At 37.3% G+C, this 15,877-nt stretch overlaps 1 protein-coding gene across 1 annotated transcript; it reads right to left on the bottom strand.

The window, feature by feature from the left end:
• Positions 1–1,900: 1,900 nt before the first annotated feature.
• On the bottom strand, positions 1,901–13,104 carry LOC147871847 (ryanodine receptor-like). Its single transcript, XM_087360074.1, has 8 exons — positions 12,383–13,104; positions 12,189–12,294; positions 11,439–11,532; positions 9,472–9,654; positions 8,169–8,340; positions 7,185–7,263; positions 5,141–5,472; positions 1,901–2,156 (listed from the first exon to the last, which is right to left on the bottom strand). Exons 1-7 carry the CDS (start codon positions 12,404–12,406, stop codon positions 5,276–5,278), a joined length of 855 nt encoding a protein of 284 aa, XP_087216200.1. The 5' UTR covers positions 12,407–13,104; the 3' UTR covers positions 1,901–2,156; positions 5,141–5,275.
• Positions 13,105–15,877: the final 2,773 nt, after the last annotated feature.

The raw sequence follows: 15,877 nt of genomic DNA, 5'->3' as shown, positions 1-15,877 counted from the left end.
ATAGTTTGGTCCTGAAGAACATTTGAGGTTAAATTTATGTCCCTCGAAGCATCTGATATACTGATGTTTGAGTGAACTCCAGCATTGAATGATTGGGGTTAGTGCACGTTTGTTTCTATGTCGATTTAGTTGACAGTTTCTGGATTCTTAGAATATAAAAATCACGTAAGTTACTACTATCAATGTGCTGTCTGTTCAGTATGCTTGAGATTTTCCCACAGTTAATTCTGCAAAAATTTTGGAATATTTCAAACAGTCCTCTGAAAGAAGCTGTTCTTCTCTTATTCTACCACAGAATGCCAAAACTAGATAAAAATATCTAAATATGCTTAAAAAAACATGAAGTTTCTGGTGATAGATAATCAAAGGAACAAATTTTAATTTCCAGCTTTGCTTAAAATATCCACTAACTTATGAAACTGTTGTATTTTTTACTGAGAAAGAATCTAACCCCTTTCAGAATTTGCAAATGTTTTATCATAACGCAAACCTATAGACCACGCAACAGTTAATTTCTCTTTCCAGACATGTGTTACAACCCCTTGCAATCTTATTCTCATACATACATACATACACTTCAATCAGATCACCCCTCACCCCGTCAAAATGTAACTCTGTTTTAGTCAGTTCCTGCAGCATTCTCGTCCTCACAGGACAAGAGCAATGTATTCTCATAGTATGCAAATTGTCTCATAAATCAGAGGAAGACATTATACTACACCAGGGGTCGTCAACCTGGTCCGTACCGCCCACTAGTGGGCGATTCAAGCTTTCATGGTGGGCGGTGTGGGTTTTTGTCCGTTGTTACAAATTTGGTTCTTCCTTCATATAACGAATACACTGCTAACAACTTTGCGAGTTTGACTTTTTAAAATATGCTTTTGCAATTTACTTTTGAATTCCATCTCTAAAATTTTGAATATAGATAATAATTCACCGGGCACTTCTCGAAGTAAACTCGTGGATGAAGGAGCAACAAATGAGCTCCGTATCAAAGGCATGAGTTTAGTGCGCATAACGGCCATCCTTCAGTCTTCGAGCTGTACCTCTTTCATGGTGGTGGGCAGTATGTGCGGCACCGGTGGGCGGTAAGGAAATTTTACCATCAACAAAGATACAAAAGTGGGCTGTAGGTATAAAAAGGTTGACGACCCCTGTACTACACAAATCATGTCCATCACTGCATTTGTAATTGTCATATCACACAAATATCCATTTCAGTCACACACTTTGTAGATCTGTATCCCAAATTGTTTACTGATCCTTTCATATTTATTATCTGAAAATGAGACTTTAATATTTAGCATGAGAATCACCGACATAATTACTCTCATTTTCCAAACTGTGTTACAGTTTTCATCTTGTGTATTATAAGGTTAATATTTGTCACTGAAATGGAGAGATCTCAGAATACAAAAATCTGTCTTGTATATGAGGGTTCAGAAAGATGTTGTTATAGTACGGACTGTATCTTTGCTGATGCTCCATCTGTACAAATATTACATATAAATAACTGTATTACCTGCATAGTGACATCAGTAAACATTTAAGATTAGGGAGGAAGTGGCGATGAAACAATCCTTCAAAGAAAAGGTTTTATCCAATTTTCACAGAAGAGGCTCTTGCAAACAGGTCATGAGAGTACAATCATTACATTTGTAACAAAGTAAATGTCCATCTCTAATTCTAGAAGAATACTAACATGACGGTATACACATTAATGATAACGTGGAAGAAATTTTATTAACAAAATGTAGATTTATGTAGTTTAAATTCATCAGGCATTAGGTTTGACTGTTTATAAGCTAAGAGTTCCATATAAACATAACACTTGAGAACAGACTTAAAAAAGAAATTCTATCAACCAACTGACAACACCACAAAAGGAACTCACATATTCATCATGGGACTGGTCTTCTGCTGTCCATTGGGAGGAGTGACGGAATTCAACTGTTGCTGGCAGAAAGGCTGCCATTTGACTGCTTTTTTTGTAGTTCCCGTTTCATTGTCTCGCCTTCTGCAGCGCCCACTGTAGAAGAACGTGGTCGCAGACCACTGGTACCACTGTCTGTTATGTTGTTCTCAGGTACTTCCAGTGTTGGAGCTGGTGATGAACGGGTAGTTGGGCTAGCGTGCCCTGAAGAGGATGGGGGATCCTGGGAAAACAATATGTTTTCTGTATATGAGTAAAATGCACTATCTTTCAGACAAGATATCTGAACCTTGGGAAGATTATGTAAGAGTGTTCTAAAGAAATGCATAATAAAGAGCTTCAGAACTTAGTACTGTTTGGGTGATTAAATCAAGGAGGATAAAATGGGTCAGACACGTAATGTGCACAAAGGATATGAGAAATTCACATTAGAATTGTGCTCAGAAAACATGAAGGGCATGTAATGGATTCAATGACTCAGGTTAGGCTCCAGTGGTTGGATTTATGAACGTAACAGAGATCCTTTGCACTACGTAAAAGCAGGAAATGTACTGGATAGCTGATTATAAACTTTTGAAAATAATCCTTGCAGGGTGGAGTTTGTTCATGATCTTATCTTGGGAATGTTGTTTCACATATATATGTACATAGAAATGGAAGTAGCTTCTTCACAGCTACACTTGGAATTTGTGGACAATCTTCCTTCAAACTGACACAAAAGTTACCAAGAGGAATGTTTATTAATGTATCTTTCAAAACCACGGCCTGCTGAAGTGTCATATTTCTTATATCTGTTTCTAATAACAAACCTTTCTCTGTGACAGAGAACGTACAAAGGTTTCATAACCACTGAAAACGTTCACTGCAACTTGTAGGTCTCATACACGTTCAATTGTATCTGAAAGAAAATCATCACTTATCCAGTTCATTGGAAAAGTCATCCAATGGTTGAAAACAGCCAGAAACATTTTTTTTCAACCAGTACACGTCCTCCAAAATTCTATTTCATTTATATATAAATTTGTTCACATGCCAAGATAACTGTGATAGTCACACCTTAAAATTTTGTTCACGTATCTTCGTAAGAACGTCCGCTAGGTACGCTACCCTCTGGAGTCACACAGCATCACACAGACTGTTTGTTGTTGGTCATCCAAATAATGTTACACATATACTGACACTCAGATTTCATGTCACTATGAATGACAGTCATCACCACTCTTCTGCCAGTCCTAACTTTATAAAAACTAGTAAAATGTATTGGGAGATGTGAAGTTCATCTCTAATTTGCACCGTTTTCAATAAAGTACTGCTGCACACATCCTAAATATGCATGCTGAGGGCATTAAAAATGCACACAACAATGACTGATAACCTTGTTTCCCTAAATTGTTACAGTGTGACTTAAAAGTGTAATGACGCAGTGTATCAAGTTAACTATATTGCCATAACAGCAAAGGTATTTGACAACTGAGTCAGTCCACCATTTGACAAAATTCTCTCTTAGAACCCTTGAGATTACTCGATATATTGCCAGTGTTCTGTAAAGTACAGTCTGAGTAACACTAGACTAACCCATTAAAGGCTGCAATACAGAATTACAATTCAGTGATTTGCTAATTCCGTGGTGCAGGAGTTGACAGTTATTCAGCCAATCCCACGTGCGCAGAACTTGTAGGTTCATCAAAAAAAAACCACCACTGGACACAATCCATAATTAGTTCAGTACAATTTATATGCTCACATGCTAGTTTCTTAAGATCCATTTCGAAAATACTATTCATGTCTGATTCTACCATGAAGTGTTTGAAACGAAGTCATCTGTTTTACTGTTTAAATCATGATGACCATATTATTATCCTTCATTAATCATACTACTACATTAAATGTACATCTTATGGAGTTCAATGTAATTCTCTTAAATTCTGCATTCATTTCTCTTAGTCACAAATATTCTCTTCAATTCTTTGCTGCTGAACACCCTTAAAGATTTTTTATTCTTTCAAAATGAAAAACCACTTTTCCTGTTCACATAATTATTTTATTTTATTTATTTAGTGTTCTGTGTGACGACAGGTCCATATGAACAGGATCATTCCCTCCTTTTCTCGGACTGGGACCTGTTCATATACGTTCTTGGCAGATGATCCACAAGTGGTTTGCCATTGCCTTCTTCTGTGTGTGAATGGAGTAATTGTTGGGATGCCACGGAGGAAAACTCTGTGTTGCCTAGACCACGGCCTTGCCCAACACAAGTTATAAATTCGAACCCGAGACCCCAGGATTACAAGGCCAGCGTTCTAACCGCTAGACCACCGTGGCTGTTCACATAATAACAACAACAAATAAAGTCAATATACAATGTACACCAACTACTCAATTTATAGAAGAGAAATATTCATTGGAAGTCCCTTTAAAGTGAACACAAAAATAAACTTATTAGTATTAACTTACATTGAAAGAAAGTTATATATATCTCTCTCAGTCTCACGTGCGCACTCACACACGAGAGTCAAGGAAGATAAGTATACAGTTCACAAATGTTTATAATAACGAACAGCAATTAATTATAAATTAATGGAGATACAAATAATAAGATAATGTGAGATAAGACTCTCAATAACACAGAACAAAGCACAAAGGAGGAACTTGGCTACATGCAAGGTGGGAGTAATGGTGATCAGGGGTGGAAATTATGTTGTATGTTACTTCTTGTCATGTGCTTCTGTGTAATAAAAAATCATTACACAAACTGAAAAAGTGATACTGATTTTTAATTGCGTAAAAATAGAATTTCATTCATTAACATTTGTAAAATGGGACGTTAGTTTGTTCTCAACACAGAGTGCAGCTCTCATTTCTAACTGTAGTTTTTTATTGCAACAGCATCTCACCTTGGATGCCTTGGGTTATGTCAGGGCAGTCCGTGTGGAATTTGTGGTGCACAAAGTGGCACTGAGACAAGTTTCCGTCTAAGTCCTTCACTTTAATCAAGTTCCATATTCACTCATGTATCATCTGGGGGATGGAGAATGGGCCCATTAGCAGCCACAGTTCCACAGAGACAAAGTCTCACCCCATCATAAGAAGAGACTACGATAGTAACAGCATGACGAAACATGAGCAAAATTATTTTGAAGTACTTGAAAGAAGCAATACGGCAGAATTTTAAGTTTCAGGTACTGATCCAGTAACATGCTATTTTACCTTACACAGTGCAGCATTCATTGGCAGACTCAATTCCTTCACAACTGGTCCAAAATCATCTCGTGAGCCCTTGCGCTTCAGCAGCTGAGGGAACGTTTGGCCTTCATGAAGATGGTACTCCCTCCCAGGTACTGATTAAGGAACTCGCTGAGTGTGGCGAGCTTGCTTTCCTTCATAGTGTGCTCTTAGCAGCATCATGAGAAACTCATTCTGCTCACGGAGACTTGAGGTCTCTACTCCTCGGAATTTAGTTAATATCACAGACTGCTCTTCTTCTGGTAACAAATCCAGGCGACGGAAGATGGCGGCTTGTGTGCGCTTGTCATTCAAACCTGAAAGAGAATCAACAAATTGTTTCTCAGAAGTTGTGCGCTCACTAAAATAAAGTGTGCATGTGTTAGATACAAGCGTAATATGGCGAAGACAAAGTAAATCAACTGTAAAGAATTTTTATGACTACTTTAGGTCTGATGATCTAGGAAGAATTCAAAATATCTTTGATCCAGCAAAGAAAACTGCAGATACTTCAGGAGTATTGCTTACATCAGTTCATGATACAGGCTGTCCCAAAAAGATATATACAGACAATCAATGAATTTTCATTGCTTGAAACTCAATCAACCCTCCACCATTTGTGTATATGAATCATGGTATCATCTGTTAAGTGTCGACCACACTAGACTCCCCTCATAAACATAACACATGAAGATGAATAACAAGGCTAATAATCCATATTATAATGTGCATACATATTTTTGGGATACTCTGTATTTTACAGGACACTAAACAAGATGTAGAGAGGACAATTCTCTTTTCTACTCCAAGATAATATTAAAGGCAGTACTATTGATGTCAATGAGCCGGGATAGCTCAGTCAGTATAGTGACTAGCTACGGGCTGGACGGCCGGGGTTCGATCCCCGACGGGGGCAGAGGATTTTTCCTCTAGCCTCTGCGTCCAGACCGGCTCTGGGGCCCACCCAGCTTCCTCTACAATGGGTACCGGGGTCCTTTCCCGGGGGTAAAGCCGGCCGGGGCGTGATGCTGACCACTCACCCCCATCTAGTGCCGAGGTCAAGGAAGAGAGGAGCTATACCTCCTCTCCCCCCAAACGCCTACATGGCGTATAGTGGGACAGCTTTACTTTTACCTTTTACTATTGATGTCAATTAGCGCACCTTAAGATACACAAAGCTAATCAAGAAAGAGACAATGTATGCTGTCTTATCACATTCACTATTGGGAATTTAAATGCAGGCTTATATTAAATGCCTGGGCTCATGCAAGAAGTTCTGCACTGTCTGAAGACAAAAAAAATATATTTTGCAAATTAAAAAGGAGACAAATGTTATATAATATCATTAGTAGACTTAGAGAGTGTGATACCACGTGTAGCAACAGATTTTAGTGTCACTGATTAAGTCACCACACAACAGCGTGACTTGAATTAAAATTATTTAAAATCCAGCAACAAAAACCTCACTGACAGTGAGAAATATGTTATTCTGGAAATTTTTAAATTTATAAATAAAGTTGTTTGTACTATTGTTACAGTTTCTAATTTTTATTGCTACTTATAATGTACTATGTGTACAAAATAATAATATATGTTATTAAAAAATGTTACTGGGGGGGGGGGGCACATGGTGTGATCACATGACAAGCTTTTATTGTACATTTTTAGAATTTATGGCACTCAGTCTCAAAGAGGTTTCGTGTCCTTGCCTAAATTAAAATAGAAAAAGATAGAACTGTACTAGTAACTGGTCCTTCTAGGAAACAACTGCTATGTCTGCAAGTCTGGAACCACTGAAGAGACAGGAATATAAGAAATATGTCTGGAGCGACATTCAATGTAATGATGTTCATACCTAGTTTCAAAACAATCTGTTCAGTAGAAACATTTCTGACAGTACATCATTGATCGATAAAGGAACAGACACTGGACTCATAAAAATAACCCTCACATGAGGCAGTCAACATTTTTGTTTCAAGTAAAAAATATTACGATATATATTACGAACATTATCTCATTACACACTCACCTTCTGCTTTGGCACAGAGCTTGTGGTACCACACCATTGGACAGTGTTCACAGGATAGCACTGGCAGCTTCTCACGTTGCTGAAAGTACACAACATACAGCATTCTCATCACAAAATTCTATAATTTTTATATCAGATGTTTAACACATTCACTCCCAGGTACTTGGCTGCTGGTTTACCTCTCAGTCATCTTCAGTAGTATTTCATGTTCTACAGATATGAATGACAAATGACCTACAAATTTCAATGAATTCCATTAAGGTAACTGCATGCAGTGACAGAATAAAACTACATGCTCAAAGTGTGTTCTGAAAGCGTTATGTTTTGACTTCTAAAGGCATGCTGCTCTTTGACCAGGATCATACAGCGACGATAGGAATATGCCCTGATAAGACAAAAAGCGCCTTTCTCAGAAAACTGAGAACACAGTTTCACATCCTGTAACTAGATAGTGTATGCAGGTACCTTTCGAAAGTCCTTGAATCACTGATCGACTGCCAATCACTTCTCAAATGTAATACTTCAAAATGTTAGAATTTTGTTAAAAATGGCTTAGCTGTGTGAGCATGTTAAGAACACAGAAAAAAGTCAGATTATAATTAATTCTAGGCTGTGACAGAATCTGCTATAAATATTTTACAGCTTATTTCCATTTATTTTATTAAACTTCATATTAGTGCAATGATTCTATGGTGTCCTTAACAAGATTTCTTCTTTGAAGAAACATTTTAAATTTTGCTTCTGAACAGTTTCAGTAAGATAGTATTTGGTTTCTCCATAACTGCATGTTACAATGCCACATTATTATTCATTGTGCAATGACTGTCAGGTAAAACTACAACTCTCTTTGTCAACACTTATTTAATATAATATAATAATTTCAAATTCTTACGTTACAAATCTGGTAACTTGAAAAGTAAACACCTTACTTTCCACCACATCTATTATGACCCAATTTAGTTGACGGACAATACGTATACAGACCTTGTACGAGAGCCACAGCCCTGATTCTGAGTGCTGCACAATGACAGTACTGTCACCATATTTGATGATGGGAGCTCCGATCACTTCTAGATCCCTTTCTTCCAGGACAACTTTTAGGTCATCCTTCTGTTGTCGCAAGCAGAAAGTGGACGAGGCAAGTGTAGCATCATCTCTGCGTGCAAAAATGTAAAATGTTACATGCATTTTTCCAATACAGAGATGAATATACTCTCATCCTAACTTTCAAAGCAAAAGCTATTAACACCAGTTGCCCAGCTGTTCTGTTCAAGAGCGTACGATATTACAATACGTGTCAACTCATTAAAATCATTTGTTTTCTAACTGAGAGAAATTGAAGAAAAAACTGTAAGTCATAAACCTATAATAGTAAAGACATTTTATACTTGGGTTGTAGTAAATCTTTGCAAGACTGTTTACTCTTGGGGTCCTTCTAGTTAAATGTTATAAGGTTTATAATTACTGATGGGTCAGGCATTGTATATAATGCATGTAGGCCTCAATCTCATGTAATGCAGAAATGAAACTGCTTCAGATTCTGAGGAACAAAAACTAAAACATCATTACCACCTCTGCCCAAGTTCTGTTTATATGAGCATATGCACAGAACGACTGTAAAGTCATGCAACCCATTCCTGACACACATTCTATTCTAAAAAAAAATAAATCAAGCTGAAATCAGAAAACAAACAAAAATACATTTTATATTATATGTTGCTAATGTCCACTGTGTTCGGTGATGCACGCACTCAAGCTTTCGCTCAAATTTAATGACCTGCAGTGTAGAGTTCCTGTTACAGAAAAAACAGTTCACCAAACAAGAAATTGTCAATTTCTTCGGCACAGGAGAATCTGGAAATCTAATCATAAACAAATGCTGGCCACGTTAAGTAAGAATGAAATGGTCGAACACTTTTTTGCACTTCTGAAGAAATTATCCTTGCACTTCAACTGCTGTAAGGCGACTGACGGACTAGTGCGAGGAGGTTAAAACATGACGTGTCATGTGTGGGCCTTGTACACTCACAGCAGTATTGTGTTTTTATTAATCCAGTTAAATTGTATTGAACTGCAACCATCAGCAAATATTTTAATATGGGTTATGTGACTTCTCAGTTGCCAGCCATCTCTACTGGCAGTAGAATCCAATGGTTCAACACTGCTAATGCAAATGTCAACCACTGGATACAACCCTGAGCCAGTTCCAACTTCACAACGTATTTCTGTAAAATCCATACTTCTCTTATTCTACGGTTATGCTATTTATCTTCCATAGTTAACATACTTTCTTACTAGGTAGAGCTCATTGTTCTCATTAACTCCCAAGTATCGAACAGTAGTAAGGTGGCGGATCCTCATCGGATGATACCAGTTCATGAAGCCGCCTGCCCATTTGGTTCTTGCCAATTCCAGTCGCCACAGCGATCTAGCTTGACTCATTACACTGCCACCCCCATGAACAACAATGCTGAAAAAGTTAACAATTAATTGCATACAACAGATCGCCATGGCTGTGCGTTCTATGATATGGACCATTCAGACTGGAATCACAGGTTTCAATTCAGGTTGAAGCATGTTTCTAAGTACATAACACAAAAAAACAAAACAATTTCTGTGTTCATTTCCACGTGCGTCTGCCAACGGAGTGACTATCACGTGGCCACTCTCTGTCTTCATACCCCAGGTTTCTGTTACAGACTTGTACCATGACTGGCTACACAGAATTACCATACCAGCTGTTTAAAAATTTAAATTGACCATCACACACCTAACACTTTAGACATGAAGGGTAAATCCCGTTTTCCTAAATAATCAATTTCTAACACAATTATTTATTATTAAGTGTTCTGTCTTACGACAGGTCCATTGCTCTGCCCAAAAAGAGCTCTCCAGTTGTCCCTATTCTCGGCTTCTCGCTTTAATTCCTGGAACGTCACCTTCTTTCCTTGTTTAAGGTCGTTGGTTAGCTGTATCAATCTTATTCCCAGTCCTCGCTTTCCCTCAACCTGGCCTTCGATGATATCACTCAGTAACCCATTCCTTCTCATAATATGTCCCATCCAGTTAGCTTTCCTTCGTGTAATCGCCTGCAGAATGTTTCTTTGCTCGTTGACTCTCCTCAATACTTCTTCGTTGGTCACTCGATCCGTCCACCTGATCTCTATTCTTCTCCATCACCACATTTCAAAACTCTCCAGGCATTTCTGTTCCTTCTTCCTGAGTGTCCAAGTCTCTGCTCCATACGTAACACTTCACTAGTTTCTTCTTCATCTCCAAGCCCAACTTGCTAGTGAGAAGTATCCTCTTCTTGACGAAAGCTGCCTTGGCCATGGCTATCCTTGCTTTTACTTCCTTGGTGCATAGGGTGTCCGTCGTCCCAAGTACTTGAAATGCTCCACATTCTCCATCTGTTGGTTTCCAATTACAACGTTCAATGGTTCTGCTCTCGGTGCTGTCCTCATTACCTTTGATTTTTCAATGTTGATTTCCATTCCATACTCTCTACCTGTTTCCACTAACTTGTCCATCATGTTCTGTAATTCCTCCTCTTACTTCGCCAATATTTCTAAGTCGTCTGCGTACTTTACAGTCGTTATGACTCTTCCTCCAGTTTTGAAGTCTCCAGAGCTTCCTTGGCTAGCCATTCCCCGTACAGGTTAAAAAGAATTGGTGATAAGCAGCATCCCTGTCTTACACCTCTACCTATCTCAACGCTGTTGGTGTCTCCTGAGTCCAGTCTCACTTTGACTTTTTGCTGCATATACAGGTTTTTGATTAGTCTTCTATCTCTCCAATCAATTCCAATTCTTTGTAGGATCCTCATTAATTTCTTCCATTTTACTCGATCGAAAGCCTTCTTCCAGTCGATGAAGCAGGCACATACTTCTTCCTTCCTTCTTCCTTGACATCGAGCTAACACAATTAGAATGAAAAAATTTAATTATAAAAATTAAAAATATTCCAGTGAGATCTGATACTTTCAAGATGAGTATGAAGATGGTTGTTTCTTGGATATAGCACCATGTAATATGGTATATATCAACCAAACATTTCAGAGGAGCTTATTGCCTGTATCATCACTCTGATGACGGAGATGGTAAGCTCCTCCGAAACGCACGTCCATATCTGCAAGACTACACGACGCCACATCCCAGCAGATAGCCATCTTCTTTAAAAACAATCCCTTTCTAAACATATAAAGGACCATACCTCATAACTGTATTTCATCCCTTCCAATAAAACAAATCTTACTTTTGTCCAGGTTGATCGGTCCAAGTAGATGGAATGGTGAGGCATTCATCACCCCTATGGAAGAACCTTAACACATGACCACCAAAGACATAACCTGAAATATGAATGTGCATTGTTTCAGTTACGCATCTTGCTTCAGATAGCACTAAACCATTCAGTTTCCGTTAACAAATACAACCTATAATAATATCATCTAAATGTATATGCATGCAAGTAGTAAATTATAGACCATTCAGACTGAGCAGTCAGTTTTGTGTAACTACATGCATGCATCCCCCCCCCCACACACACACACACACACATACATATATAACAGTTGTCATGTCCACAATATAATACAACTATATTTTAATGGAGGTTCATAATATCATAAAGCAGAATCTCTTCAAGTTAAGAATCAGACTTCAAAGTTATTTTTGGCATTGATCTACTGAGGTAACAACTTCTATATTGTCATTGAAATCACATTTACCAACTTAAATGAAGCGATCAATTTGAAGTATAAAATTTAAAACTGGCAGTAAAATGAAGCATTTGTTGCAACTATAGATTTGAAAGTGACAATGTTTTTTTTTTGGGTTGTGACATCAAGAAGACTCATAGGAAGATACCAAATTTCAAAGACAGTATGTTTCTCCAAATCCACAGAGCACCACAACTTGGAAGAACAACACCATCATCTTCTATCTATACTTTATAGTATGCCTGATTATAATTACTCTCTAGTGAGCTGAAGTGCTGTATACATACCTACATACTTCATCCTGCTGATACCAGTTCCATACGGTTGCACAGACCAGTGAGACACGTGAAAAGATGCGTTCACCACAGACAGGTCATTTTCTTTAGCTGTGCGCTTTAAAATGGCAAGAATGAGACAATTACAGGTTGTATTCCAATATTATGGCCAGGTTTTAAACTAGGTGTGGGAATATCCAACTTACCATCTTACTTCCCTCTAAAAGCATCTTTCAAACAAATGTTTTGCTCCTTCTACCAACTTCTTCCACTTCCCAACCAGTATCTCAACTTGTAATTGTAGCTCTGCTGCAAAGTTTCGGTCAGCATTGTTCAGCAGTTTCTGTGTTGTTATCATTTGGCTGCAGTGTTTCAATATCATCTTGGAGAGCCTGTATAAAATTTATACAGACTCCACTGTATTTTCTGTTTTTGTCTTACTATTCTGTTATAAAATTAACAGCTACAATAATTAATTTATAAGGGTCTAGGATAGAAATCACCAACATTCTTCTTTCTGTAATACAGCCTCTTCCTTCAGAAACAGAAACTTGTTCAACTGATCGTAAATTTGATTATTCTTATGAGAGTTGAATACTCATCACTGTGATCACAAAATCCTGTTATTTATTCTGAGTCACTTCAAAGCAGAAGTCATGTATAATGTATGAAGTCCTGAAGATTATATAAATTGTATGAAATGACACGTTCGAAATTGTTCTTACTTTACGTCCTCCACACAAGGGAAAGATGACACACATAAATTCAACACACGCTCAAATAACGTCACATTAACTTGCACGACCTCGCAATATATGACAGAAGAAATGCAGTGGACAGAAACGACACGCAACAGTTACGCCATTTTCTCGTACGCAGGGATGGCAACATCTGAAAAGCAGCGAACACATCCCGCCATCGCGGGAGAATGAGGGATATTCGATTATCATTCTTTGCGCACTGTAACAGACTCTGCTGCCATCTACCGACCACGGGTCTGAAGTAGATCTACGTCGAAGCACACTCCGTTGACCTGCTGTGTGAAATGCTGCCTGCAATACCTCACATACTGTAATATATGTATGTCAGTAGTTCCTCAGAAATGTTAGATGTGCTATTATCATTCTATTTCTTAATAGGTTTCCCAAACTGTCTCCTTCCTTTACATTTCTGGATCAGAACTTTGTATTTCTCATATGCCGCATATATGTTCCATGATCGCCTATCACATCCTTCTTAATTCAACTGCACTAAAAGTTTTAATTAAAAAATAAATTAAGAAGCTTCTTATTATGTAATTGTTCCCAGTATTCTGTTACCGGATCTCTTCTAAAATCTCAAACATATTCCAAGACCTGTACTCTCAAACTCTCTTCTCTTTTATGAGAGACCAAGTTTCACACCCCAAAAAACAACAGGCAGAAAGACTCTTGCATACATACATACATCTTTATTACATTCCATGGATCCATAAGTTAGTCAGATGACAATAGGATGTAGCATAAGTAATAATAATAATACAATACATGTTATACAAATACAAGTCATATAAATGTCACAAAAATACAAAGGATAAATTACGACTTACTTGTAGACATTATGAATTCATCGACAGAGTAAAAGGAGTGTGTAATTAAGTATCTCTTCAATGCTGGTTTAAATTGTGCCTTTTTATTTACAAGACTTGAGATATTTGATGGTAGACTGTTGAAAATTTTGATCCTGCATAATATGCACTCTTCTGAAAACATGAGAGACTGGCAATTGGTCTATGAAGCTGATTTTTATTCCTTGTGTTGACGTGGTGTACGGCAGAATTATTTTGAAAGAGTTCTTGGTTATTTAAAATAAAATTCATTAATGAGAATATGTATTCACATTAGAAGAGGTAAGATCTCTAATCTCTTAAATAGACTTCTACATGAATTCCTAGGTTTTACACCAGCCAATAACCTAACAATTTTCTTTTGTAAAGTGAATATCTTTTTGATGTTTGATGAATTTCCCCCCAAAAATTATTCCATATTTCATTAAATAGTGAAAATATGCAAAATATACTGATCTGAGTGTGTCGGTGTTGCTGACATGCAACAGAGATCTAACTGCGTAACATGCGCCACTTAACTTAGGTATCAGTTTATCAATATGATTAGTCCAATTTAGGTGATTATCAATTTTCAAACCCAAGAATTTTGTGTTTATTGACTCTTGTATATACTTCCCATTATAACCAATACTTAAAGCAAATTGTGGAGAGTTATTTGTTATAAATTTTATTAGATTTAGGGCCAGTTTGTTAGCAGTAAAATATTTACTCATATGAGACAGAACTATGTTTGATGTTGAACAGAAATCATCAAAATTTTTATTTGAAATTATGACGCTTGTGTCATCAGCAAATATTATGGGTTCTGTTAAAGTATTTATTGTTTTTATTGTTGGAGGAAGGTCATTTACATATATTATAAAAAGCAAGGGCCCTAAAATTGACCCTTGGGGAACTCCATGTTTTGTTCCCCAGTTTGTGAAAATATTTCGTTTGTTTTTAGGTGCTTTTACTTCGACCTTTTCTATCTGTTAAATAGGATCCAAACCATTGCGCTGCTATTCCTTGAATGCCATAAAATGTAATTTATCCGATAAAATTTCATGATTTACACAGTCAAAAAGCTTTTGCTAAATCACAGAAAATTCCTCCAACTTGCATTTTTTGGTTAATAGATTTAAGCACGTTGTCTGTTAGCTTGAAGGCCGCATCTTCAGTGGATACACATTTCCTGAAGCCAAATACACATATTAAACGTGGTCGATGGTCGAAGTCAAAAAACCGAACCGATCCATTTTAATGTTATCTTCCTTCCTATATCGAAGTCAAAACAGTTTTTAATAGGCGCTACACTGAGATGCAAAGGGTCGAAAGATTATCATCGTAATTATTAAACAAAAATTTACGTGTTTCGTCCAAACGAGTAACACCGAGTTTCTGTCACTGTCAGAAAGGAAAATTATTCTTTGTACAAGTGGCTGCATTGGAAGTATAATCCCTATGATCTCTAATTTTAATTATACTGGATGGACCATGGATGTTGTTCTTTTGATTCTTTAGCACAGTTACTCGAAGCATGCACTGTTTTATGTCGTCTATATTCTTACGCTGAGGTATCGGATTCGTGTCCCACCTGCGGCCGTTTCAAATCTCGGCTGATTGAGACCAGTTTAGATCCTGGTGTAGTCCATATTCGACATATGGGAGAAAAAGTGGCACTAGGACAGGATTTTCTCCATATCTAAGAATTCTTACAGCCTGTCTGATTAAAATTTGGAAAATGAGTAATTTCACGGCTGACAGAATGAATTTTATCATCTCAAGGATTCTGATCTTTGGTTTCTGGAATTTGCAAGGCTAGGATTTGAATTTCGGTATGTAGTTATGAAGAAGGAATGAGAGGGAAATTTATGAAAGAAACCAAAAAAAAAAAATATATATATATATGTAGTGTTTGGGCTCATCTGCCTCGGGTGTCCTCATATCGATTATTGGAAGTTGGCGCTTTTTTGGGGAGAATATGTAAGTGGTTCTTTGTGTCGTCTTAAAAATACGTCTTTGGGTCGCACTCACACGGACGTCTGCGAAAAAGATTTGTGAAGTGTAATCACGAGACAGAATTATTCATTAGTTAGTTAGTTGTAACAGATACATT

The sequence above is a fragment of the Zootermopsis nevadensis genome, unplaced genomic scaffold (assembly GCF_977971745.1).
Source record: "Zootermopsis nevadensis isolate Lab colony 2312 unplaced genomic scaffold, Znev_1.0 Znev_ptg000037l, whole genome shotgun sequence".
Taxonomy (NCBI): Eukaryota; Metazoa; Arthropoda; class Insecta; order Blattodea; family Termopsidae; genus Zootermopsis; species Zootermopsis nevadensis.
This window is presented reverse-complemented; position numbering and strand designations above follow the sequence as displayed.

Excerpts from the sequence above, each read along its gene's own strand:
- LOC147871847 (XM_087360074.1), bottom strand. The coding sequence starts at position 12,406 with ATGCTTTTAGAGGGAAGTAAGATG. Across the intron at positions 8,341-9,471 it reads GAGCTCTACCTAGTAAGAAA|AGATGATGCTACACTTGCCT; the intron begins GTATGTTAACTA and ends TTTTGCACGCAG. Across the intron at positions 7,264-8,168 it reads GGCTGTGGCTCTCGTACAAG|CAACGTGAGAAGCTGCCAGT; the intron begins GTCTGTATACGT and ends GTGTACTTTCAG.